The 26,650-nt window shown below is 36.2% G+C and overlaps 1 protein-coding gene across 1 annotated transcript in view; it reads left to right on the top strand.

Moving 5' to 3' along the window:
* Positions 1 to 26,650, top strand: part of CNTNAP2 (contactin associated protein 2) — a 2,034,882-nt gene that overhangs the window by 861,419 nt on the left and 1,146,813 nt on the right. The window contains exons 5-7 of the mRNA XM_038559273.1: positions 13,640 to 13,843; positions 18,490 to 18,674; positions 25,026 to 25,169. Coding sequence (XP_038415201.1) covers positions 13,640 to 13,843; positions 18,490 to 18,674; positions 25,026 to 25,169 — 533 coding nt within the window. The remainder of the gene's footprint in view (positions 1 to 13,639; positions 13,844 to 18,489; positions 18,675 to 25,025; positions 25,170 to 26,650) is intronic.

The following is a 26,650-nucleotide window of genomic DNA, read 5'->3' as shown; positions in this document are numbered from 1 at the left end:
GGGGAAAAGCTCTCAGTTTTTCCCCATTGAGAATGATATTTGCTGTGGGCTTTTCATATATATGGCTTTCCTAGAGCAATCTATACCTTCAGTGTAATCCCTATCAAAATACCATCACCTTATTTCACAGCATTGGAACAAATAATCCTAAATTTTGTATGGAACCAGAAAAGACCCTGAATAACCAAAGGCATATTGAAAAAGAAAACCAAAACTAGTCACAAGTCCGGACTTCAAACTTTATTATGAAGCTGTGATCAAGACAGTATGGTAGTGGCACAAAAAACAGACACATAGACCAATGGAACAGAATAGAGAATGCAGAAATGGACCCTCTCAAGTCTATGGTGAACTAATCTTTGACAAAGTAGGAAAGAATATCCAATGGAAAGAAGACAGTCTCTTCGACAAATGGTGTTGGGAAAACTGGACAGTCACACGTAGAAGAATGAAACTAGACCATTTCCTCACACCATACACAAAAGTAGACTCAACATGGATGAAACACTTAAATGTGAGACAGGAATCCATTATAATCCTAGAGAACACAGGTAGCCACCTCTTTGACCTTGGCCACAACTTACTAGACACGTCTCCAAAGGCAAAGGAAACAGAGACAAAAATGAACTATTGGGACTTCATCAAGAAAAAAGCTTTTGCAAAGCAAAGGAAATAGTCAACAAAACCAAAGGGCAACCTACAGAATGGGAAGAGATATTTGCAAATGATATATCATATAAAGGGCCAGTATCCAAAATCTATAAAGAATATATCAAACTCAACACCTAAGGAATAAATAATCCAATCAAGAAATGGGCAAAAGACATGAATAGACATTCTTCAAAGAAGACATACAGATGGCCAACAGACACATGAAAAAATACTCCACATCACTCGGCACTAGGGAAATACAAATCAAAACCACAATGAGATACCACCATATACCAGTCAGAATGGCTAAAATTAACAAGTCAGGAAATGACAGATATTGGCGAAGATGCAGAGAATGGGGGAACCCTCGTACACTGTTGGGAATGCAAGCTGGTGCAGCCACTCTGGAAAACTGTGATTTGAGGTTCCTCAAAAAGTTGAAAATAGAGCTACCCTATAACCTAGCAATTGCACTACTTGGTATTTACTCCAAAGATACAAATGTAGTGATCCAAAGAGGCACCTGCACCCCAATGTTTAGAGCAGCAATATCCAAAATAGCTAAACTATGAAAAGAACCCAAATGTCCATCAACAGATGAATGGATAAAGAAGATGTGGAATATATATACAATGGAGCACTACTTAGCCATCAAAAAAAAAAAAAAAAGAATTTTGGCCATTTGCAACAACGTGGATGGAACTAGAAGATATTATGTTTAGTGAAATAAGTCAATCAAAGAAAGACAGTTATTATATGATCTCAATCATATGTGGAATTTAAAAAGAAAAACATGATCAGAGGGGAAGAGAGTGAAAAATAAAAGAAGATAAGGTCACAGAGGGAGACAAACCACAAGAAGCTCTTAATCATAGGAAACAAACTGAGGATCACTGGAGGGGAGAGGGGAGAGGTGACAGGGTAACTGGGTGATGGACACTAAGGAGGGCATGTGAGGTAATGATCACTGGGTGTTTATAAGACTGCTGAACCACTGATCTTTACCTCTAAATCCAATAATGGGTTATATGTCAACTAATTGAATTTAAATAAAATTTAAAAACAAGGAAGTATTGAGGGGGAACTAATGGAAAATAAGGGTTATTTAGTAGATTTGTTTGTGTAAGACCTCATTCCCAGTTTGGTGTCAGCTGCTCATCTCTGGTAGTAAGAATGTTTCTGTTCTCTTCCCAGTACAGAGAAGGCATCTTTTTTTTTTTTTTTTTTTTTTTTAGGGGGAAATTATATGACCCGTGTTTAGGATGAAAGAAAGAGGAGCAGAGAACCCTTTCTGTGTCTGTCTTTATCTCAACTGCCTTCAGCTTGGAGTAATTAATATGCCAAAGTGGCATATTTCGGGGTGGCATGTCCTAAACCCCTTCACCATCAGTGTGCTACTAACACAGGACTTATTATTTTATAAAGTACCCAGTGAATTGTAATAATTAGATATGTAAACCACAGAGTTTAGGTGTAGTAAGCATGTGAAAAATGAAATATTTTCCTTTCTATGTTCTGTCTATAAGTCACATGTACTAAATGCATGTTTACACAGTGAGAAGGAAAGGAGGAGTACATTTGTCAGATCATAACGTTCAGCGTTGCACTCACCTGTGAAGAGATTTAGTTTGCTGATCATGTTCTTCAAGGATAATTTAAATATTTCTTTATTATATTTTCACTCTCCTACGTGTGGTATTTCAAAAGTGTGCTTTGTTTTTCTTTAAAGGAATAATGGCGATGCAAATACAGTCAGTTCTCATTATTCACAGTAGTTGTGTCCTATACATATAATTGCCATGAAGACTAAATTCTCAAAACTGAACCATTGGTTCCAGGAGAAATGCAGGTTGGGTTCCTATGAGCCCCTGGTCACTACATTTCTGTCAACCAATCAGTACATAACCACATTACCTGGTTTGTGTTTGGATTTAAAGGCATCTCATCCAGTGTATCTCGTGGATTCATGAACATTGAACTCACAGTCAACAGCACCATAATTCAAGCCTGAACAAAGTTTATCTAACACATGCATTTTCTCCATCAGGCACATCTCACAGGCACTTTCTTACATTTTGCAAGAGCACTACACAGCACTACACAGCACTTCAGCTCTACTCTTGGGAGAGAGACAATTTAAAAAAGCGGAATCATTCCCAAAACAACAAAGTGCAAAGAAATATGGCACTAAATTGTGAAAGGGACCCATTTTTAATAGTATGAAAGCTGAAATAAGAACCTAGAGGGATCCCTGGGTGGTGCAGCGGTTTGGCGCCTGCCTTTGGCCCAGGGCGTGATCCTGGAGACCCGGGATCGAATCCCACGTCGGGCTCCTGGTGCATGGAGCCTGCTTCTCCCTCTGCCTATGTCTCTGCCCCTCTCTCTCTTTCTGTGTGACTATCATAAAAAAAAAAAAAAAGAAAGAAAGAATCTAGAGCATTGTCGTATGTGACCTTAGCTGGTAATGTGGACATCAGGTGACTCAGATATTGGGCCCCACTTCACATGTCCATGAGTGGGGACGCACCTAAATTTTAATGAGTAGGCAATTTTTCACATATAGCATCTGCCAGTAATGAAGGGTCAGCTCTACCTATTAATTGGTAATACTTGAAAAAATGTAAAGTTTTCTATCCAAAATCTCAATGAATGAAGCTCAGATAAATGGTGATTTTTTTTCTTCCATCCTCCCCCTGCCCTTATTCTCCTTCCCTCCCTTTCTCCCTTCTTTCTTTTTTGCATTTAGTGTTATTGAAGTAGCATAAAGCAATTTATCTCTGTATCACATGATAACCATTAAAGTTTGCCGTTTTAGCCATCCACTCTTTCTCTGTTTAGAACTAGCCTAGTGGTTTTCTAAAGAATTTGCCTTTTAAAAAATAAAATTCCTTGTTGATACATACTGCGATAATTCACAGATAAATTATATCTTCTAAAATGAAACATTCAGAGTTATTATGATCCAGTGAATCTTATATTTTGATAGTATGCAAGTTCAAAGAGATTTGTGGCCAAATAAGAAAATATCTGTGAGGCACTAGCTAGCAGCTTCTGCTTAATAGGCTCCAAATCAGCTGTTCAACATTTAAAAATAGGGAGATTTCATTAAAATGTTAGATTTCTAACATTTCTTGAAAGCTGAACATTTGAATACCAGCAGCGTCGCTGCATAACTTCAGTTTGCTACAATGGATAGGGACCACCTCTCACATATTATATCCCCAAAACCTCCTCATTGTTTTTCAACTATCAAGACCAAATTTTAAAGCCATTAATTTAGCATCTTTTCCTTGTTGTCTTTAAATCCGGGAGATACCGTCTCTGTTATGCAAGTATCTCTATCATAAGTGAAAAAGTGAAAGATCAATTGATTTTACAACAAGCCAGACATCACCAATGTGCATGGACCGCTTGTCCCTCTGAGCGTTGAAGTTACGACTTCTAGTTTCAGGTGCTTCCAATTATTTTAGCACTGTCAAGGCTGGCTTTCTGCACAAGTGGTAGGAGCATTGCTCACTTGTAGAAGTGAGTTAATTCAGCCTGTTCACCAGGGACTCAGTAGGCATGCAGGTGTCATGAAGTAATGGATGGCACCCAAATTCACAGTGAATCAGATTTCCTCCAGTGCCCCAGTCGCTGACGAGTGGGCCACAGAGTACTATTTAATGTTTTACCAGACAGGACCCCACTGCTCTGATGGAGAGGAGAGAGCACAGTATGTCACAACATGTGTACATTTTGGGCCTTATTAATCGTATTTTATGGTTGATGTAAAAGATTCGCCCAAAGGTATGAGAAATCAAACCAAAAATAAAGCAGAGCTGTAATGTGCTACATCCTATGCATAAACACAAAACATACTAAGCATATATCCTGTCTCTTACAAGTGAATGCACAACATTTATAACAACTCATTTGCCTGTCAGAGAAGTGTAGAAAGTAAATAAATAAAAATGACCATTTCATTAGTCACTTACTCCATCTTGCCAGTTGTCCAGGAACCTTTGTAGTGGCTGTTGAGGAAGCATATACTCTTTGGAAAAAATACTGATTTGACATTTTGAGAATAATGTTAGTTTTCTAACATATGGACTTGAATGAGATAGAGCATTAAATGTGAGATAGCTAAGGAATTGATACACCTCTGAGGTTCTTTCTAAAAATTAGGGTTGCGCAAATAATTGAATTTAATCATATTTCAAAGAAGAATTCTTTGCAATTTCATTTTTGTTTTTAAGGTAGTTTCAATCACATTAAAAATCTTGTTGCTTTTGTGGTGTTGGATTTGCCATGCCATTAGAGAAAATTCTGCCTGTAAATATTTATCTGAAAGTCTTCAATCATTTTAGAAGCCTTAACCGTTTCAAAATTCTGGGTAGCAGCAATGCATGATCAAAAAGGTTTGCATTCTTTAGTGACAGTTGCTTTCTGAATTCTGGCTCAGTATAATCTTTGTTGAGACTATTAGACTATAAGCTTTTTTGGGGGAAAGGTCTTTGCTATCTTCCTCTGCACTGTCTTCCATTCTTCCCACTCTCTTGATAATCAACACAGATACAAGTCTGAGCAAGCACCTTCCCCCAAGGATGCCATCATTACTCACATAGACTCCTGACTTCTGTGTGGAGCATTAGGTCCTTCATGTACCAATTCTAAACCTGCCCCATGATATATGACCCTTAAATATTAAAATTGCACAAAAAAATAAAAAATAAAATAAATAAAAATAAATAAAATTGCACAGAACTACTGAGCTCTATAAAACAGTGAATATGCTGTTTCCCCATCTGTTTTGATTCCTTATTCTGTCTTTTACCAAGAGACTTTACCTATATTAGTGCTTTCATAAAACTTCACCCCTTTACTTCAGTGGCCCCACATTCTTGGCACAATGCTATGGGTGTAGAAATCATTTCAGAGGATTCCAGCTGATATCAGACCTTTGATAATGGTTTCTACAATGTACCATAAAGGAGCTGTTTGCATATCTAGCCAACATTTCTAAGATTTTTTTTCTTGCTTGGCCAAAACTTTGATTTTTCCCTTCTTCTCTTTTCTAAGATATAGTAAAGGAATTCTCTGCAGAAAGTCTATTAGAATATAGTGTATCTGAAGTATGGTAAAGCCAACAGGTGTGTTTTAAAATACAAGGCATTGATCTAAAATTTAAGATATTACAAAGCTGATATATCAGGAAACAACTGTCATTAAAAAGAGAGTTTATTACAGCTCCCAAGAGGAGTGCCGTAGGGGGGAAGCATAAGGGGAAGAACTGGGTCAGTCAGGAGGCAAGAGCCTTCATTGTGGTTTCTGCAGGTAAGTAATAGGTGAGGCAGGGCAGCCAGCTCTTGGGCACAGGGACTGTCCCAGGTTGTCTGTTACTTAACCCTGAGGTGACTAGGACAGAGGGATCATGGCCTTGAGTCTGAGAGCCTGATGAAGACAGCTGGGCTGGGCTGGGCTGGGCTGGGGGCTCTGGATTGGTGGGTTTGTATTTGGAGGATGCGTTTGTAGGAATTGGCTGACTCTGGGAGGGGCAAAGCCTCAGATGTGAAGGCCAGGATGCAGACAATGGAAGACCCCGTGAATACCGAGGGGAAAGGGGAAGCCTGTGGGAGCTTCAGGAAATGGCCAGGGTTGTTGAAACCCCTCAGCACCTTTACTAATACGAATAATTTATCTCTTCCTCAGTATATATAAATTATCCATGAAATCAGTGCCCCAGAGCAAGTCCCTAAATCCAACTGCTATCCATTAGCCTATGTAGCATTGATATTTGGCCCCAATGCTGACAACCATGTTTTAAATGGAACTAGAAACAGAAGTGAGTTTAAATGAATAGTGATTAAAAAAAATAATAACTGGGAAAAATGTTAGGAATAATAAAATACATTTTGGGGGTTTATTGATGTCTGGTTCCTTTCTTCATCCGTGGAATATTTACTTAGGGTTTATTATTCTAGGTAGTCTTCTCCTAAGCAGAAAAATAGATTGTATATGGTCAGAACCTGTAGAGCTATTTACAGTAAACAGCAATATTATCACAGAGAAGGCAAGTCTAATTTGTTTGACTTTTTGATTTACAAAAATAAATAAAAATAGCTTCCACATGGATTTCCTACAAATAGATTTTATGCTAATTTTCAGAAATTTCTTATTATCTCTGTATTATCAGATATATTAAAGCTGTAACCCTGCTCAGAAGTGTATCAGTCTGGTTTTCTGATGTCTTGTGTGGTGTGAGTGTGAAAATGACCGCTTTGGGTGAAGCAGGAAGAACTTCGTTTTTTTTTTTTGTTGTTGTTGTTGTTTTCTTTTGGTCCTTTGATGTTGAATAATATAATTTCAGAAAATTACTAATATTTCTCTGGGACTTATTCACGTGGGCCAACCCTGTGATTAATGAATCATGATTCATCACACATTATAGTTTTTTTATGAAGTAATCCAATAATAGGAAACACAGAGAGCAAGTCCATCTTGCTTCTTTATAGAGTATGTGTATATATATATATATATATATATATATATATATATACACATATATCTGCATCTCAAGTTAGTATTAAATTGGGATTCTTGGGTGGCTCAGTGGTTTAGTGCTTGCCTTCAGCCCAGGGCATGATCCTGGAGTCCTGGGATCAAGTCCCACATCGGGCTCCCTGCACGGAGCCTGCTTCTCCCTCTGCCTGTGTCTCTGCCTCTCTCTCTCTATGTGTGTGTCTCTCATGAATAAGTAAATAAAATATTTTTTAAGAATAAAAATAAATAAATTCAGTAAAATGTCTTTTAAACTTAGTTAAAAGAAAAACATATATACATTTTGTATTTAAATTCATACTAGAGTTAAATATTTTAGCCTTTGACTTATACAGAAAGAACTCCAGTGTGAGTATAATAAAAGCATTTCATGTTTTAAACTATTTATTCACATCAGAAGCCCAGAGTTGTAGTATTTATATAAATACATGCCACTAAATCATGCATAAGTCTGTAAACTGTATTGTGCCAGGTATGGTTTTGAAGGAAAATAAAAACAGTGAGTTTTCCTTTTGTCTTGTCTCAAACACCACTTACATTTAGATCAGTCTAAGAAGTATTTATTGTGCCAGAAGTACAAAGTGGAACAATCCAGAATCTGTACCTTAGGAAAGCTTAAAATCAACAGAGGAAATCAGACCCATCAAGAGATCATTTCAACGTAAGATGAGAAGTGATACGATAAAAGTCTGTAAGGGTGCCATGGGCTCTTTCATACAAGAAAAGCTTTTCTAGTAGGTGAGAATTATCTGAAGCTCGGAGGATGCCTAAACCTATGTGAAAACATAAGCCATGGAAAAAAGGCAGGGTTTCTATCATGGAGGGTCTTGTAGGCCATGCTGAAGAGTTTTTCGACAACAAAGTTTATTTTAGAAAGATCTTTTTAGCTTCTGTGTGGAGGATAGATTTAAGGGAAGTTAGACTAGAGCGTGGGAATCATCTTCCAGCAATGTTAATGTCATAGACACTGTGTGAGGTGATGGTAGTTTGGTAGGCATGCATAAAAAATAAACTCTTTGTTTTAAAACCAAAGATGGGCTTTATTTATAGAGCTTAAAACTGAGTGAATGTGGGCAACTAAGATAGGAAGAAGCTGAAGAAAGCCTCAGATCTCTGTCTTGACTAGATAATGGGTACAAGAGCAAGTGTTTGGGCCCCCAGAGAAGGAATTACAGGTTGGACTCATAGAGTTAGATTTGCCTGTGGAAGGTCCATATGGATCTTCTAGGCCATTAAATACTCGAGTCCAGTTTTATGGAAAAATAAAATCGGATCCCTCTGATGTTGTTGTTGTTGTTGTTGTTGTTCTACTATGAGTTTTCAAGTACCTAAGGGCAAAGCAGCACATTTTTTTAATAATAAATTTATTTTTTATTGGTGTTCAATTTGCCAACATACAGAATAACACCCAGTGCTCATCCCATCAAGTGCTCCCCTCAGTGCCCATCACCCATTCACCCCCACCCCCTGCCCTCCTCCCCTTCCACCACCCCTAGTTCGTTTCTCAGAGTTAGGAGTCTTCCATGTTCTGTCTCCCTTTCTGATATTTCCTACCCATTTCTTCTCCCTTCCCCTCTATTCCCTTTCACTATTATTTATATTCCCCAAATGAATGAGACCATATAATGTCTGTCCTTCTCCGATTGACTTACTTCACTCAGCATCATACCCTCCAGTTCCATCCTCGTTGAAGCAAATGGTGGGTATTTGTTGTTTCTAATGGCTGAGGAATATTCCATTGTATACATAGACCACATCTTCTTTATCCATTCATCTTTCGATGGACACCGAGGCCCCTTCCACAGTGTGGCTATTGTGGACATTGCTGCTAGAAACATTGGGGTGCAGGTGTCCCGGCATTTCATTGCATCTGCATCTTTGGGGTAAATCCCCAGCAGCAAAGCAGCACATTTTAAGGAGAAATATTGCACAAAATGTGAGATGCTGACCTTCATGAAAGAGCCTTGAAGGTTTTTGTTTTTGTTTTATTCTTTTCCCGAAAGAGAAGTGACTTTTCAGAGTCTATATTAGATATTTTTTGTAGGATTTGGAGAAGGCTCATTTGCTATTACTCTAAATTAGCTGTTATTGACATTTTGGGGTCTATTTTAACTATTTAGGTTTAAACCACAGATATATTGAAAGAAAAGGCAGTGGATTAGAAGGAAGAAATTAATCAGATCAAAGCAGTGTGCAGATGAGATGAAATAGATCACGTACCTCCAGAGTTAATGTCTGTTGGTTGAATAATACCGATTCAATTAATAAAAATGGAGTGAATTCCACCCTCCACCACAGCATGTAGCCTAATATTATCATTTTTTTCTCCAACAGTTGAAACCTTGTATATTTGAATAATTACAGCACCAAAAGGGATCAGAATGATTCTTGATGTCTCTTGCAACTAGTGATTCTCATCTCTAATGAAAAAGTATAAAACAATGATGTCTATAATACTTTAATCCAATTTATTGAAATAGCAATGACAACATACAGCCATTTAACAAATACTGAATGAGTATGGGCTGTTTCTGAGGCACTAAGTACTGGGCATCAGGGTGGAGGGGGGGGACACAAAGTCTCTGATGCATATGTTTTCAGCAGAAGAGAGTGTGTATAATGCTATAAATGTAGAAGCACATAAATATGTCAGGTACAGGGGATCCCTGGATGGCTCAGTGGTTCGGTGCCTGCTTTTTGGCCCGGGGCCAATGTGATCCTGAGGTCCCGGGACCGCGTCCCGCATCCACCTCCCTACATGGAGCCTGCTTCTCCCTCTGCCTGTGTCTCTGCCTCTCTCTCTCTCTCTCTCTCAATCTGTCTCTCATGAATAAATAAATAAAATCTTAAAAATATATATGATAGGGATAAATACTATCAAGAATAGAAATCATTGGATGGATAAAGAGTAAAGATGGCAGGAATGCTGTCTGGTCATATCCAAAATATTGACCTCTGACTTAGAAGAAGAACATTTGCAAAACTAAGCAAATTCTATCTTTTATAGTGTTTTTAAACTTTACTTCCAGAGTTCAGGGGGAGGGAGACAATCTCAGGCCAACTCAGGCCGAGCATGGATCCCCATGTGGGGCTCAGTCTCATGACCAGATCATGATCCTAGCCAGATCCAAGAGTCAGATGCTTAACTGACTGAACCACCCAGGCATCCCTACATTTTTAACTTTTTCAAATAAACAGGATAAATTACCTTTCAAATTAGATATATTCTTACTTTATATAAGTGCCTTGGTGCATGAAGACCAACAAAATATACTAATTAGCTAAAACATACAATTTCCCAACTAATATTTATAAATATTATATTACCCAACATTCAAGCTGCTTACCAGTCAACATTTTGAACTATATCCAAAGGAAATGACATTCTCATCTCTGTCTCTACTGCCCCCACACATGCACCCACACCTCCCACATTTACACACACATCTATGCATGTATGTATATATAATAGTATATGAATAATTCCATACATTACATGAGGAGGTAGGTGGATATATAAGTAAATGAATAACATCGGGAAGGCTGTGCACTGACCTTTTGCCCATATCGATCATATTGGTGATCCCCTGTTTTGGGAGTCACATTATACGTTCTCTGTTTCTGTATTATTTGATTTCCTTTTAACAGTAAATATATATTAAACTTGTAGTAAAAAATATAGCAAAGGATTTTTTTAACTATTAAAAGCTTTAGATGTTAAACCCTCTTCTCCAAAATGTCTTCTCCAAAATCAAAGTAAAGACTAACAATGAAATTAAAAAGAAAAGAAAAAAGCCTTCTCTCCCATGATGTTTTGATGAACTGGGCACGTTACCAGCTCTCTGAGTTATTGTTAGAAACAAAATTGTGGAAGCGCTGTGATTTTGCATTCACTCTTTGACTAGCCATTGTTGTTGCTCAGATTGCTTAAACAGTTCAACCATACATATTTAATCACTGCATAGAAAACTTAATTCTAGGGAGTGATAAGCAATCAGGGTAATAGGGGGAAAAAAGGTGGCTTGTCCCAAAATAAGCACAACATATTATTAGATGTCAAATGAAATTTAAATATATTTTTGTAGGAAATAGAATTAAATTCTAATAGATTTTACCATATCCCGGACTCTGTTAAAAGTGTATGTATATATTTCTGTATGAATATTATATCACAGGTTATTTCTAGGAATTTTGCGTTTTCAAAGACAACTCTGAGCTCACATCTTTATGCTGATATTATGCAAGCTTTAAACCAGTTATAGAAGAACAACTTTGATTTCATAATGTAAAAGGCCTGGTTTGCAGAGCATTTTATCAATTTCTCAAATGACCACTTACCATTTGCAAGATAAGGCTTAGTCCGCATAAATAGTGTTCCTTTATGTTTTTGCTGATATTCTACGACTCTCTGAAGAAATAAACCATGCCCATCCTTTCTCTCACTCTTTCCATTGCTCTAAAACTGGGGAAGAGAGGCACCAGCATTTGTACTACTCCATACCTAGAACTGATTGTAAATTTTGATTTAGGAGAAGATATGGTAGGGGTGGATTCTTTCCTCTATCTAAGCTTAGAGAACATTTACTTCCTGAAAGATGAATGGGGAATATTTTATGTCAATTAATATATATTGAAGATATTTAAAAATGATGTGTCTATTAGTCAACTGTCACTGACATGAAATTGACTGCAAAATTACTTTCTGGGGTTCCGGATTTACTCCCTCCTCCTGACTTTTCATTTATGCACTTTTCAGACAAAAAGTAATTTCTTCCAACTGCTGCATTTATAAATTCAACCTGAGATCTTATAATCAGATTCCACTTTTTTCTCTCTTACCTCTCATCACAGATGATAAAGATACTGCAATTGGAATTCAGCTGTGACAGTATAGATGATTAAGCTAAAGTCTAATTGGCTTTGCAGTGTTAGCAGAAGCCTAAATTTAATGGTTGATTTTCCCCCCATAGTAAAATAAACCTCTGTGATTTAGTCTTAGAGAACAGAATTTTGTTGATTAAGAAGGTCTTTTTTATGGATGGTAAAGAATCGACTATAAGAATGAAAACTTAAAGTGCAAAGTTCCATTTTTCTTTCTGAACTTTTTTGAATACGACAAATCTCAAATAAGAAATAAGAGCAAAACTTATAATTGCAAGTAGTGCACAAAAAGAGTGACTAGCTATGGTAGCTCTGCATATCCACTGAGGCTACGGTGAGGGGACATGCTCTTATACTTGAGAGTTGGGGGCCAAGGTATTTCCTGTGGCAGTTGAAGTATACAGGTGCCAGGGACTTAGGACATGAGATGAAAAAAATATTTCTCCAACAGGCTTTAAACTTGCTATTATTTTTCTCCACTGTCACTGTGAAAATCCTTAGCAAGACCTTGCTCCAAATTGAGAGGCAGGCTTCATTCAGGCTTGTAATTCTAAAGTAATTAGAGCTATCCAGTTTGACTGCATTTTCTATTATTCAAAATCAAAAGCTTAAAGAAATGGATTTTAAAAAATATTTTTAATTACAAAGGTCTAATTATCATAAGTAGGTTTCTATTTGTACTCAAAATCTACTCTGAATAATTACAGTTCATCTTTGAGCCATTCCATGGATTTGAAACCTACTGACCAGTAGTGCATAATGAGATTCATGTCATTTTCCATTTCTGATGTAAGTGGCAGTTATGAAACTATTCCACCACCCCCCTTCCCACCATCACTTGTTTCCGAGGGTGGTGACAAAATTGTTTATATTTTTAAAAAGCCTATATCATTTCACGTCTTCAGTAAAATTTTCTAAAACCAAATTAGAGCTACTCTAGTCATAGTGTATTTGTTCTTCTTGAGGTCCAAGAGCAAATAGCACAAAGCTTCTTGAAGTTCAGTTAGCTATAAACTCTGGGTACTACCATAACATTTGTTGAAAATGCAGTAGAACATTAAAAACCATTAGAGGAATGAGTATATCATTAAATTCCACATTTCAGGATCCTTTGTTCTATGTCAAAAAAATAAATTTGTGAGCAAAATGTGTACTTAAAAATCATGAATAATTAGTCCCATTTAAGAAGGAAAACATTAAAACCTCATAATATGTCAAGAATTAAAAATTTTATTTTTTTTCAAGTAAACTCCAGACTCACAAGTTAAAATTTGAGGCTTATAAATCATTAACAGTATTTATGTTGTTAGTATTACAATTAAAGGATGATTTGATACTGATAAAAATTTCTTTGATCAATTTTTATGAATATTTTCCATAAAATTTATTTCAGAACAGACGAACCAAAAGAAGAAATAGAACAAAAACCCAGGACTCCAGATTTTTTCAGGAAAAAACACTTCTTTCTCATTTCATCTGTGCAAACACGCATTGGAAGTGGGTGTATTTCACACTGGGTAGTGACATCCAAGAACTGAAATAAAATGTTATTTGTTTCTTCTCTTAGGGGCTGATGTTATCAACTTTGATGGCCACGTCGTGTTACCATATAGATTCAGAAACAAGAAGATGAAAACACTGAAAGACGTCATTGCCTTGAAATTTAAAACCTCTGAAAGTGAAGGGGTGATCTTGCATGGGGAAGGACAGCAAGGGGATTACATCACCCTGGAACTGAAAAAAGCCAAGCTGGTCTTCAGCTTAAACCTAGGTATGTTCTGACTTTTGGCACCATTTTATTCATTTATTAATCTTCCCATTAGTAAAATGTGAATGTTCCTTAATTCTTAAAATGGAAATTATAAAAAAGCAGTTCCCATTATCAATTCATCTTTAACCCATAGTGGTTTAATCCATATGTACTTATTCATTAAAAAAATAATTCTTATGTCCTTGTCCTTAGCAAGGTACTATATACTAGCATCTGAGAAACAGTGGTGAACCAATAGAGAAGGTCCTTAAGTTCATGAAGTTTATGACCTAGTGGAGGAGCTAGAAAATATATTATCTATTATTTTAAAACAACTAAATCAAAAGCATTGTCTTCAAATAATGATAAGTGGTGTAAAATCAATCAAATAAGCTAAAATGATAAGAGATACTGCAGAGATATGTATGCATATGTATGAAGGAACATCCTCCTGGAGAAGATACACTAGCTGAGATCTCAGTTATGGCTATAACTGCCGTGAGAATATCCGAGAGAAGAGCATTCCAGCTACCAGTCACTACTGATGAAGATCCAACATGTTCAAGGAACAGGAGGGAGGCTGGTATGGGTAGATGAAATGAAGTGAGTCAGTGGAGAAGACGGAAACTGAAAGTTGGGGATTGTTCAAATCCTGTAAGATCCTATACAGCATGGGAAAGGTTTTAGGCGGTGTTAGTCAAGAAAAAGAAGCTGTTGGTAGGCCTTAAACTACATGGCATCATGATCTTATTTTTAAAAGTTTACTGAGACTTCTGTAAAAGAAAATGCTTGCATTTGCATGAACTTCAAAGCTAGACTCCCTCATAATGCAAGTGAGATGTAGCCTGGGCTTGCAGAGGTGGCTCAGTGGAGATTCAGGGAAGTAGGTCTAGGTGGGAGATGACTTCAGTGGTAAGTTTAACAATGATATGTAACGAGGAAGAAAGAGAAGAAGCGAAGTTCCTACACATCAAAGGAACTTAAGTGCCATTTTCAGAAGTAGAGACAAGTCTATATTTTCTCTAGAGTTCTGGTAAAGGATTATTAGTTTCCTCTAATACAGGAGGTCTAAAGTGAACGTGATGCATTTTGATTTATTAGACATCAGAGTTGAGATTTCAATTAGGGAGTTGCATGTATTAATGGGAGGGAGAGGAAGTTTACATGAAGACTGAGGGGAATAGGCAGTAAGCAGGAGGAAATAGGAATGTGTGGTATCAGAGACCAGGGAAAGAAAAGAGGCAGCTATTTTGTTGAATTCACCTAAGATGACGATAGGCAGGTGAATATTGATTGGCTTAGACTACATAGAAGTTACTGTTGATTTTCTCTCCTTGGAATAGAAAGGATGGTAGTTTTATTGACATAGGTTAAGAAAAGATGAGAAATGTGGAACTGAATTTTTCAAACATAATCTAACTAGAAATCAGAGAATCAGAAATTGAGAAATAAAATATTGGCTGAAGAATGAGTTAAACTTGAAAGAGTTCTTATTTTGTCTTGGGTTTTTGTTGTTTTCAAAGCATTTTTAAATCTCTTGGTTGGCTAAAAGTTTTGGGATTTATGCAAGAATTTTTTGGAAGGCATCACGTATTCCATAAATTTTCTTCTGTTGTAAATAATAAGAGAATTCTACAAAAATATTATAACTAAAATATATTAATAGTTAAAGTTCATATGTGTCCCAGTCGAAAACTACAAAACTAAAGATAAGAACCCAAAACCAGATCCTGTCTTTTTTGACCTGCTTATCAGTCTGAGTGGTCTAGACATTTCCAAATATGGCTTGTGTTCTACAATTTAAATTTTATTACTTTGAAAGTTCGTACTATACTAAAATATGCAGTTTCAGTTAGTTTTTTTTTTGTTGGTAATACTTGATACAATGTCTATAAAGATTTACCCTTTATTATGAAACTTTCCTCACTTCAAATCTGATCTGATAGAAATAATAGCTTCTATAAGAAAAAATGAAGAAGAAAAACGCACAAAAAGCTGGATCGGTTAATTACACAAAAAATATTGAATTATTTTACATTACGTAAAATCACAATGCATGTGAAACTAGAAAAATGCAAATGTCAAATATGGACGTTTAGTGCATTTATGAGTAAGAATTTATACCACTCCTTAAGAATGCCAACAAGGCTTTACGAGAAAATGTAGACATAGGACATAAAAGGTAATGCATAGAAGAAAATGTAGAAGTATTCTATGAACATCAGATGTTCTATGGTACTGTCTATAAAATAAATGCATGATAAAATAATGACTAATTTTTGTTAAGTAAATCAATTTAAAAATATCAGTATTGATGAATATGTGACATAATTCTTTGTACTGTTCTTTGTATCAGAAAATATTTTCAATAGAACAGTTGACAGTGTCTTCAGATATCTAAAAATTGCCTGTATATGTTAATCTAATAATGTAAGGAAATAATGGGAGATGGTTATAGGATATAAGTCTAAGGACGTACTTGGTAATATTGATTACACTGTCAAAAATTGGGAAAAAAAAGCTAAGCATATAGAAGAAATATGTCGATATGAATTTAAAATATCTGTGAATAATTTTAATTCTAAAAAATTACTATAAAACATTAAATTGTCACCCATTCCCAGAGTTAGGAGTCTTTATGTTCTGTCTCCCTTTCTGATATTTCCTACCCGGGATGAGCACTGGGTTTTATTCTGTATGTTGGCAAATTGAACACCAATAAAAAATAAATGTATTATTAAAAAAATAAAAAAAATAAAAAATAAAACATTAAATTAAACTGCAGTATAAAATATTATAAGTAATATCTCAATATTTTTTATTATATATGCACACATAAGTATATATGTATATAGTTAAATATATGTATAGGAATAAAATCTGGAAGGAATTAGACTGAACTAGGTTTAGTGCTGGAAATGATTTATTAATGTAACACATATTAATTCTTCACAATACTCTCCACTTATAATTATGTACATGTATTCATGTATTATCTGGGAAAAATATCTCTAAATCATTTTTGAAACAAGTTTCAGTAGAAGATAAGGAGAAATAGGGGGCGCAGAGGGGGATAGATATCAGAAAACCAAATGTAAGTACTTTTTAAAATATGCACACACACACTCGGAGCAATTGAGTTATATCTAAGGATGTTTGCTTTTTCAAACCTTTCTTGTTTTTTTTTTTTTTTTTAAGTGAAACACACAGAGAAGCCTTTTAAAAGCCACTGTGCCTTATATATGTGTGACATTACTGTTCTGAAACTCGTAGCTGATCCTCTGACCTCACAGAAGGATCATTGCCATTTCACTGGAAAGCAGTTTACTTAGAGTTTTATTGACTGACTGGAATTTATGAGAGTCGTGGAAATGCACTCACTCCTATGTCCACTGTGCCTTTTTAATGCCATTACCTAAATATCAGGCATATCTAGCTGCTACTACTCAGTCTTCTAGTCATTTACAGTAATTTAAAGTAATAAAATAGAGTATATCCTTTTCTTAGACGTACTCCTACTTTTCTTTCTCCCTCTCTGTCCCACTGCCACATGTGCACAGACAGTTGAATCACAATCACAGTCACAGCACATTTGGTTTCATCACTGGAAGGAAAGAAGATCTGATCCAGTAAAACCATAGAAAATGCCAGGTTTAGGCATCATTAGCATTCTAAATGTGAAAAGGGAAAAAAAAAAGGAAATCACTCAGTGCTCTAATCAATTTATATTTCTCCTATTTATATTATACTGTTTGTTTTGGAATCATGTTATATTTTTAGAGCATTTAGTTTTGCCTGACCATGAAAAGCAGTGCTTGATTAGACAAAATAGAAGATAGCATAAAACATGTAAACAGTATCCAGAGATGACCCTAGTAAACATTTTAGATTCTCACAACCTTTCACTCTCATTTACAGTCTTGTTGCCATGGAAATCTGCTTTCAAAGCTAGATTAATGGTACATACATATTTTTGCAAGTTTTTATTTTAAAATGTAATTCAAGTTAATTTTCCATGCCATTAAATATTACATTGTCTTTAAAATTATGCTTTTGGAGTCAGTGGAAAGTGGGAAGTATCATGCTGTGTTTTCTTGACCAATAACAAAAATAACGGCAATAATAGAAGACTGTTAACAGGTAAACATTTAGCTAATGTTCGCTATATGCCAAGAAGTTTGTTAAGTCCTTTGCATCTATTAATTAAGTTAATTATCATAGCAACCTTGAAAAGCTGGTAGCCTAATTTTCTACATTTTATATATGAGGCAACATAGGTGCAGAGAAGCTGCCAGCTTGCCCAGGATCACAGAGCGAGCCAGTGGTGGAGCCGGGAGCCAGCAGGAGAACCCAGGCACTTGGCTCCCGAGCCACGGGGCACTGACTTTGTAAGGAACCTGGAACATTTAGCAGAATTCATGGCACAGTAAAAAATAAAATGCTCATTTTTCTTTTCTTTTCAAAGGTGGTGTTTTCCATCTTTATTAGCTTTTATGAATTTTGAATATGAAACTGTCTTGAAGTATATTTACATGCTGGTTCCCCCATACTATAGTCAGTAGACAGGACTTGAGTGGGGCACCAGCCTGTGGCTGTAGGGGAAGGTGTGCTGCTACACAACGTGGCTGTGGTGTTGTTGCCTCATTTCTGTCCATTCCATGACTCAGGAAGCAACCAGCTGGGCCCCATCTATGGCCACACGTCCGTGATGACTGGAAGTCTGCTAGATGATCACCACTGGCACTCTGTGGTCATTGAGCGCCAGGGCCGGAGCATTAACCTCACCCTGGACAGAGGTGTGCAGCACTTCCGCACCAATGGAGAATTCGACTACCTGGACCTGGACTACGAGGTGAGCTGAGGACCCATCCATTGTACTAGATCTTGAGTCTCTGACTGCGTCATTGTGTTATTGTCATACCTGCCCACTCCATTTGTTTTATTTTCCAAAGAAAAATTATCTTTCACCTTTAGGGTCTAATGTGTCATTTATTCATTTCTAAATCTGTAATTTCAAAGAATATTGGAAATAGTTTAAAAATCTTAGTACCAAAGTAATAATTTAATGAGAACAGACCATATATCATGTCATCAGGGCAGTTTAGTAAGTCCAGAACAAATATATGTTGTAATCTTTCCATTGGTAGTTAATTATGATATAAACCACCTATGATTCTTGAGGATAGACAATATATTATAAACACATGATTGATTAATATTTACTACAAAATACTAAGAAATCCTGAGTTCTGATTTATATTAAGTCATTTATGACTTCATTACTATAGTTTTTTTTTGTCAGGTTATGTTTGCTCAGATATAATTATCATAGAAGAAATAATAAGGTAAAATATAGAATGTTTTAAGAGGCTCTCCATAAATAAAAGGACATATAGTTTATCTTATGAATGATCAAAAGTAAAAAAAGTAATCAATCATATTGGTCTCATAAAAACTATAAATTCCCATTTTATACAGGTAGGCATTTCAGGTTTTTAAAATAAATTGTTTGGAGAGCAGTTCAACCTCAAAATATCCACCAAAAATATTAATCATATATAGAGATAAGAGTTCTGTAAGATGTCCATCACAGTGTTACATATTCCAAGAGAAAAGGAGTAACACTAAATGAACAAAAAGAGTGTATCATCAAAATAAATAGGATGAGATATTATTTAGCAAGGGGTTTCTAAGCTTTCTTTCTTCATGAAAACCCCAGTATGTTATTAATTTTTCCACAGATGTCCTAGACCATTCTGTAACAGAGCCAGACTACTTAATAAATGTTGATGTCCTAACAACTCAGTAGCCATTCAAAAAAAAAAAAAAAGATAAATGAAAAAAAATGTTATTTAATTCTTAAAACAGCAATGATCATTTGCTAATGGGATGAGTGTCCCTGTGTGGTACAACTCCTTTGATTTTGGGATCAGATTTGACTGCCATCTTCATCTTCTGTTCCACTTTTACTTTCATGTGACGCTCTTTTTATGAGAGAAGTGATAAAAAGCTCACCTTCACTAGGACTGGAGATCTTCAAAAGCAATGTGGTAGGATGTTGGAATGGTGAAGTAGGTCAAGCTAGCGTTTCACATAATGCCTAGAACATGTCCAATATTGCTGTGTATCCTTTAAAACTAAGAAGTGAAAAAGAAAAGAAAAAAAATGTAAGAAGTGTATGGTGGCTGTGACCCTGTGAGTTTTCTGTGCCAACTCATCGTGCCTTGTCCGCAGTTTTGAAATTGTTGATATACATATACACACACATGTATGTGTTAATCAATATCTGTATATAAATTTTTTTAAAATGTGAAATATGCTCACTATAAAATAATTGAAAAAGGTAGGATTTGCAACTATGCTTTTTATTTTCCTTATATATTTAAATTGTTTCTAAATTTTCTGTGAGATGAATATATTACATATATTCCTAAATAGGAGTTTAAAATAGATTATGCTATATAAAGTCTGATATTGAGACTTTATTAACATTAAATTTAAGGTTACCAGAAAATAACTGCATCCCCCAAAAAAGTCTCCTTAAAACAAAATGATTGGTGCAATAGAAAGAACATGAAAATGTCAGAAGTTTTTTTTTTTTTTTTTTTTCTAAATTAGTACATTTCTTGGCTTAGGTGGTTTATCTGCCACTGTATGAGAGAACTTAAAGATGAATTATTCATCCTCCATTAATAAACTTTGAAGTACCGGAGAAGAGATGAGAGATCTTGGAACATTAGCAATGGGCAAACACAATTCCAATTTTCAAAAAAACAGAATTAAAAATTTGAGGTCATAGACTCTATTGAGTTTGTGTGGAATCCATGAATATTCATGCACACACACAGAGTCAGCAGTTTCATGGACACTTTGAAGCCCATCAACATACATACCATGTTTGAGAACCTCAGCTGTAGATGACAATGCCCTGAAGCATCATTAGACACACTGGGAAGAAATTTAAATTTATTGATAAAGAATCCTGAGTCAGTTGAGTTTTCACACATACCTCTGACTCATCCATATAGTAACTAGACTCAAACCCCAAAAGAGGGGTGTTATGAATAACTGAAGACATTTCTATCACTCAGAAAATTCCAAGGGTTTTAGGCCCTGTGCCAGGAACCGGGAACAAAGACCCAATATATTTATTACATCACACCATGATAGAGTATTCCCAGCTTATATAGACACAATGAATATAAGTAATCTCAGGAACATACATAATAATAAAAATATAGAGATGAGTTCTTAGTACCTATTATTTAATGTAATTTAAAACTATATGATTTAATTTTAAACAATGGCTCTGTTGAACAATCAGTTCTCATGGGCTAGTATGAGTGGGATTCAGCACACCGTAGGGGAAAGCTAATACCTATCACTATTCCCAGAGATGTACATCATGAACGAAGCAGTAGAAAACAAGTTTGTTCCTTTGAGGTACCTCAATCTCTTTATTTTTGTGGAAGATGGCTTAAGAGTTTACCTTATCACCTCCCGGAGCCCAGTGACACTGTGAAGTGTGCCAAACGCTGTGTGCAGGCCAGCTACTAGCCACATGGTGCCCTAAAAAGGGTACAAAGGTAAACAGATACACATCCTTCTCAGCTAAAGGGCAGGACCACACACTGATGTTTGGCCTGGCTTCTCTCTTTTCTTCAGCTAAATTCCAGGATAGATCACTGTGGATGTTATGCCATTGCTTTTTGCAATACCTGTCTGCTTGGGAGGTAGAGGAATGAATGCCCCCTGGTAGCTGTAGAACTACACTAGGATTTTAGAGGGGAAACCAGCTAAGATTTTGTAGAGAATCAATTGCATGGCTCAAACTGGGACAAAAGGCCTGGGTTTGAGTCCCTTTTTGCTCCTTATTGGTTGTGTGACAGTGGACAAATCATAGTCTCCTTTTGGAAAATGGATGTAATAGCACATTTGTCATAAGATTATTTTTTAAAGATTTTATTATTTACTTATTTGACAGAGAGAGAGCTCACAGAGGGGGAGCGGAGAGGGTGAGGGAGAAGCAAGCTCCCCAGAAGCAGGGAGCTCAATGCGGGGCTTGATCCCATCACCCTCAGATCATGATCTAGGCTGAAGGCAAGCACTTAACTGACTGAGCACCCAGGTACCCCTGTCATAGCATTATTATATGAAGAAGCCATGGGAAGTAATAGAAATCACCATATATATCAGTTATGATTAATTAGGCTCACGTAACAGATGCTTGTTTATTCTCCTTCATTTGAAAGGTAACACTAGGCAGGTAACACTAGGAAAGGTAACTACCTAAAACATTAAGGTAACACTGGGCTCAAATGACCGGGTTATCAAGACTCTGGTCTCTAACCTTGCTGCTACTCCAGTCCCATTGCAAATCACCCAGGATGGCTGTTCATATTCCATCTTGCATTCCATTGGGAAGGAAGAGTGAAGAAGGTTGTGCTCTCCTCCTCTTTCGATTATGGTTTTTGGAGTTAAACACAGTCCTACTACTTTCATCTCAATAAAACCAAAACTTGTTTCAGAGAGGTGGGTGAATGCCATGTGTTAGCTGCACAGCAACGTGCACAGCTGAAAAGCATTCTTGTTTTCCTAAAGAAGGTAGGGAGAAAGGACGCTAGAAGTATCTAGCCGTCTGCCACATTTTGCAAACACTTGGTGGCTAACAAAATGGTCAGTATGATTACCTCCTCAGAGTCAAGGTTGTTATTGAGTGGTAGGATCATTAATAAGTCAGTCATATGAGTTATATGAATATCTGATGAATAATCCAACAATTGCAACAATTTTTTTGACTTTCTGAATAATTACAATATCAGAAAATATTCGTGGTCCAGGTATTTCATCCTACTGATGAGAATACATAATCAGAAGATGTAACAACCTAATATCATGTGATTAGGTACATTAGGAATTGGGATGTGAACCCACATCTCTTAGTTGTAAGGAAATCTGGTAAGTTGAGCCTGTATTGCTTCACTAGGGCACCTGTGATGATGAGGTAGGACATGTGCTAAGGGATGCTGAAAGCAGAGAAACCACAGGCGTGTTTAATCATCAGCGAAACAGAAAATGAAAGGCCCAAAATAAACTGTTCACGTGGAGAGAGAATGAGACAATATGTTTCAAATGGTATTTAGTAATAATGTTCAAAATGTGATGCCGCATGTCATTAAGCATAGATTTTGTTACCAATAACTAGGAAAGAATTGGTAAAATAAACTGTAGACAGGAAATACAACACTTAACATAATTATCAGTAATTCTTACCTTTGGTATTAGGTATACTTATTTGTACCTAATAAGTTCCTTTTAGTGCCACTTGAAAATATTTTCGTAATAATTCTACTATTTTACATTACTATAATTTTCCTTTTGTCATGTCCTAATTAATTTCTATATATTCTCAATTTTCCCTTCTTTCATATATAAACTCTATGGTAAATGATGCATAATGGTTGCTAACCATTATTAACAAATTTTATTTTAAGTGAGGTCTTTGTTTTTTTATATTGTGTCATAATCTATCATTAATTTGTGCTTTTTTTTTTTTTTTCCTGCAAAAACTAAGCATCAGGATGCCATGACACTAAATAAAAGAACATAAATTGCTAATGGCCTCCTAGAACACAAAGATCTGTGCAGGGACGCCCGGGTGGCTCAGCGGTTGAGTGCCTCCCTTCGGCCTAGGGCGTGATCTTGGAGTCCTGGGATCGAGTCCCACATTGGGCTCCCTGCATGGAGTCTGCTTCTCTCTCTGCCTGTGTCTCTGCCTCTCTCTCTCTCTGTCTCTCATGAATAAATAAATAAAATATTTTTTTAAAAAATCTGTGCATTATGTTTCAAATATGAACTCTTGACATTCAAAAATGTCATAACTATTGCTTTCATTTTCAAAGCTTTATAGGAAAAGATAAGGATAACATTGAATAATAAAAGAGAAATAATATCTGGGTTATATATCTTGGTATTGCAGCTCTGGTTAGTATTTAGATTTATTTATCACTAATTCACTATTAGCAGTAAATGTCATTATGGCAATACGTATATTAAGTATAATTTTGTATTATAGGAAATTGATGCTATAGTACCGTAATTTGGCCAAAGATATATGGGAAAAGATATTCTCTCTCTCTTTTTAAAGATTTTATTATTTATTTGAGAAAGAGAGAGCACGGATGTACACAAGCAGGGAATTGGGGTGGAGGGAGACAGAGAAGCAGAATCCTGGCTGAGTAGGGAGCCCCATGCAGCCAGATCCCAGGACCCCAAGATTACAACCTGAACCCAAGGCAGATGCTTACAACTGAGCCACCCAGGCGCCTTGACATAATCTCTTCTTATAGGTGATAGTAGCCAGAGAATCACAGTCAAGAGCATCTATCTTATTCTTTAGGATTTAGAAGACCTATAATAGTTCCAGGCATATAGTGCTCAGAGAACAGCCTCCATCTCCTAATATATATTTTAATCAATATTGTAATAAGACTTTTTGAACTGTGTTTTGCATTCAGAATAAGTCTAGTGAATCTTTGACTTTAGTGGTCATTTAGATTAAAATAAGTCTACATAGGGGACGCCTGGGTGGCTCAGTGGTTGAGCGTCTGCCTTCAGCCCAGGTCTCGATCCCAGAATCCTGGGATCAAGTTCCGCATTGGGCTCCCCATGGGAAGCCTACTTCTCCCCCTGCCTCTGCCTCCCTCTCTGTGTCTCTCATGAATAAATAAATAAAATTTTTTAAAAAAATAAGTCTACATTGTACATAAGGTTTATTATTATATTATATCAGTGCTGGTTATCTCATGATGCCCAGAAACATTCATTAGTATGTCTATGGAGGATAAACATAAAAATGTGTTTTTAATATTACTTAATAAAAGAAGGTTGCTATATAAAATATTTTGAAACATTTCAGGAAAATTAAATACCTTTTGAGTGGTTACAATACAAGAGATTATTGCTATTTTCTTGTTAAAGTTATAATCTAATTGCTGGAATGATACTGTTACGCACATCTAGAACAATTTAATTTAATATGCAACAGATTTGGAAGGCAGAAAAAAATGTCTGTATATTCTGGGAGAAGTATAGAGAGCTTGGTTGTATAAGCAGTTTTGTTAATTATTAAGTCTAATTTATTGTGAATATTTTATTAAGTCAAATACAGTGTGAATGTTTACATTTTTTTCTTTTCTCAAAGATAACCTTTGGAGGCATACCTTTCTCTGGGAAGCCAAGTTCCAGCAGTAGAAAGAACTTCAAAGGCTGCATGGAGAGCATTAATTACAATGGCATCAACATAACTGATCTTGCAAGAAGGAAGAAACTAGAGCCCTCAAATGTGGTAAGATCATTCACTCCAAAATAGTCATTCATAGAAAAATCAAAGAAGCTTTGTTTTGCTGGAGTGTTAAACAACAGCATCATAGCATTTGCCATCATACTTGTATTGGGCTCAACAACGTAAAAATAACTTTAGAATTATCTACAAAAGTCTAGATAGTGGATATACTCTGAGAATAAATGATGTTTTTTTAATTAAATTAGCCTGCAGTAGATGGTAAGGTTTACATAGATGGGGCAAAGGATTTTGACCCAGTGTTTCTGGATTCCCCACATCAGAGGGACAGGCATACCTTGGTCTTGCCCTTTGTCCCAGCCGTTCAGCAGCCGGTAAGTTGGCATTATCATTTCCAGATGTCTTATCATATATGGCTTTCCATTTCTTGTCTATGATTTAATTCAGTATTTTAAAAGTGTGACAGCCAGAGACTTTAACATATTCATTTCCATATTTCCAAAGATAATTCATCCAGGTAAGTAAATAAATATACTTTTTTGTGAGAGCCTTAACCATACTAAGTATAGGCAGTTAAATAAGGATTGACTGCCCCTGGACAGTGAAATCTGTGACATAGAACCTAATAGTGATCTTCTTCTAGCTCCGCAGTGAGTCTTTTCCAGGTTTAACTTATTTCAAGGAGGAGAGCAAAGATTGAAGAATGCTCTAGCATACCTGCCTCCCCAGGACACTTCTTAGGATCACTGAAAGATATCAGCTGAAATATCTAGTATGTGTTCCCTATGTTTCTGCAAGAACAGGAGTTAATTTCAACCTGCAAGTGTTATTTGGGAGAGTCTAGGATTGCAGAGACCCACGCATTTGAGAGCCACTGGCAGCAGACAATGTTATGAGTGCTTACACTGTATTCCAAAAGAGCTCTGATGATCTGTTGCCTCACATTTGAGCCTGCGGTTTTCACAAAATGATTGGACAAATAGAAATCCCCTCTTGGTGGCACCTGGGTGGCTCAGTTGGTGAAGCATCTGCCTCTAGCTCAGGTCGTGATCCCGGGGTCCTGGGATTGAGTCCCACATCCAGCTCCCAGCTCAGTGGGGAGTCTCCTTCTCCCTCTCCCTCTGCTGCTCCTCCTGCTTATGCTCTCTCTGTCTCAAATAAATAAATAAAATCATTAAAAAAAATCCCCTCATGAATAAACAGGAGTTCAGGTTGGGTATGAAAATTATTATTATTATAAAATAATTTAATATGAATTTTTTTTCAATAATTCTTTTTCAAAACTAATAATTTATACTGAGTAAAAAGTTGAACTTTGAAATTATCTCATAAAATGTATTGACTATAGAGAAAAATAGTAGTTCCACTTAAAGGCAGCAGACACTGTGCTAGGAATGTTACTTTTATGATAGTCTGAGAATAGTACTACAAGATGAGTAGAGATGTTATCATACACATATTATAGATGAAAAAAAAAACCTGAGATTTTGCCTAGAAATAACTTTCCAAGATGACTGAATGGGCGT

Source organism: Canis lupus, chromosome 16 (genome assembly GCF_011100685.1).
Source record: "Canis lupus familiaris isolate Mischka breed German Shepherd chromosome 16, alternate assembly UU_Cfam_GSD_1.0, whole genome shotgun sequence".
NCBI lineage: Eukaryota > Metazoa > Chordata > Mammalia > Carnivora > Canidae > Canis > Canis lupus.
The sequence above is the reverse complement of the archived record's forward strand: the minus strand, read 5'-3'. Positions and strand labels throughout refer to the sequence as shown.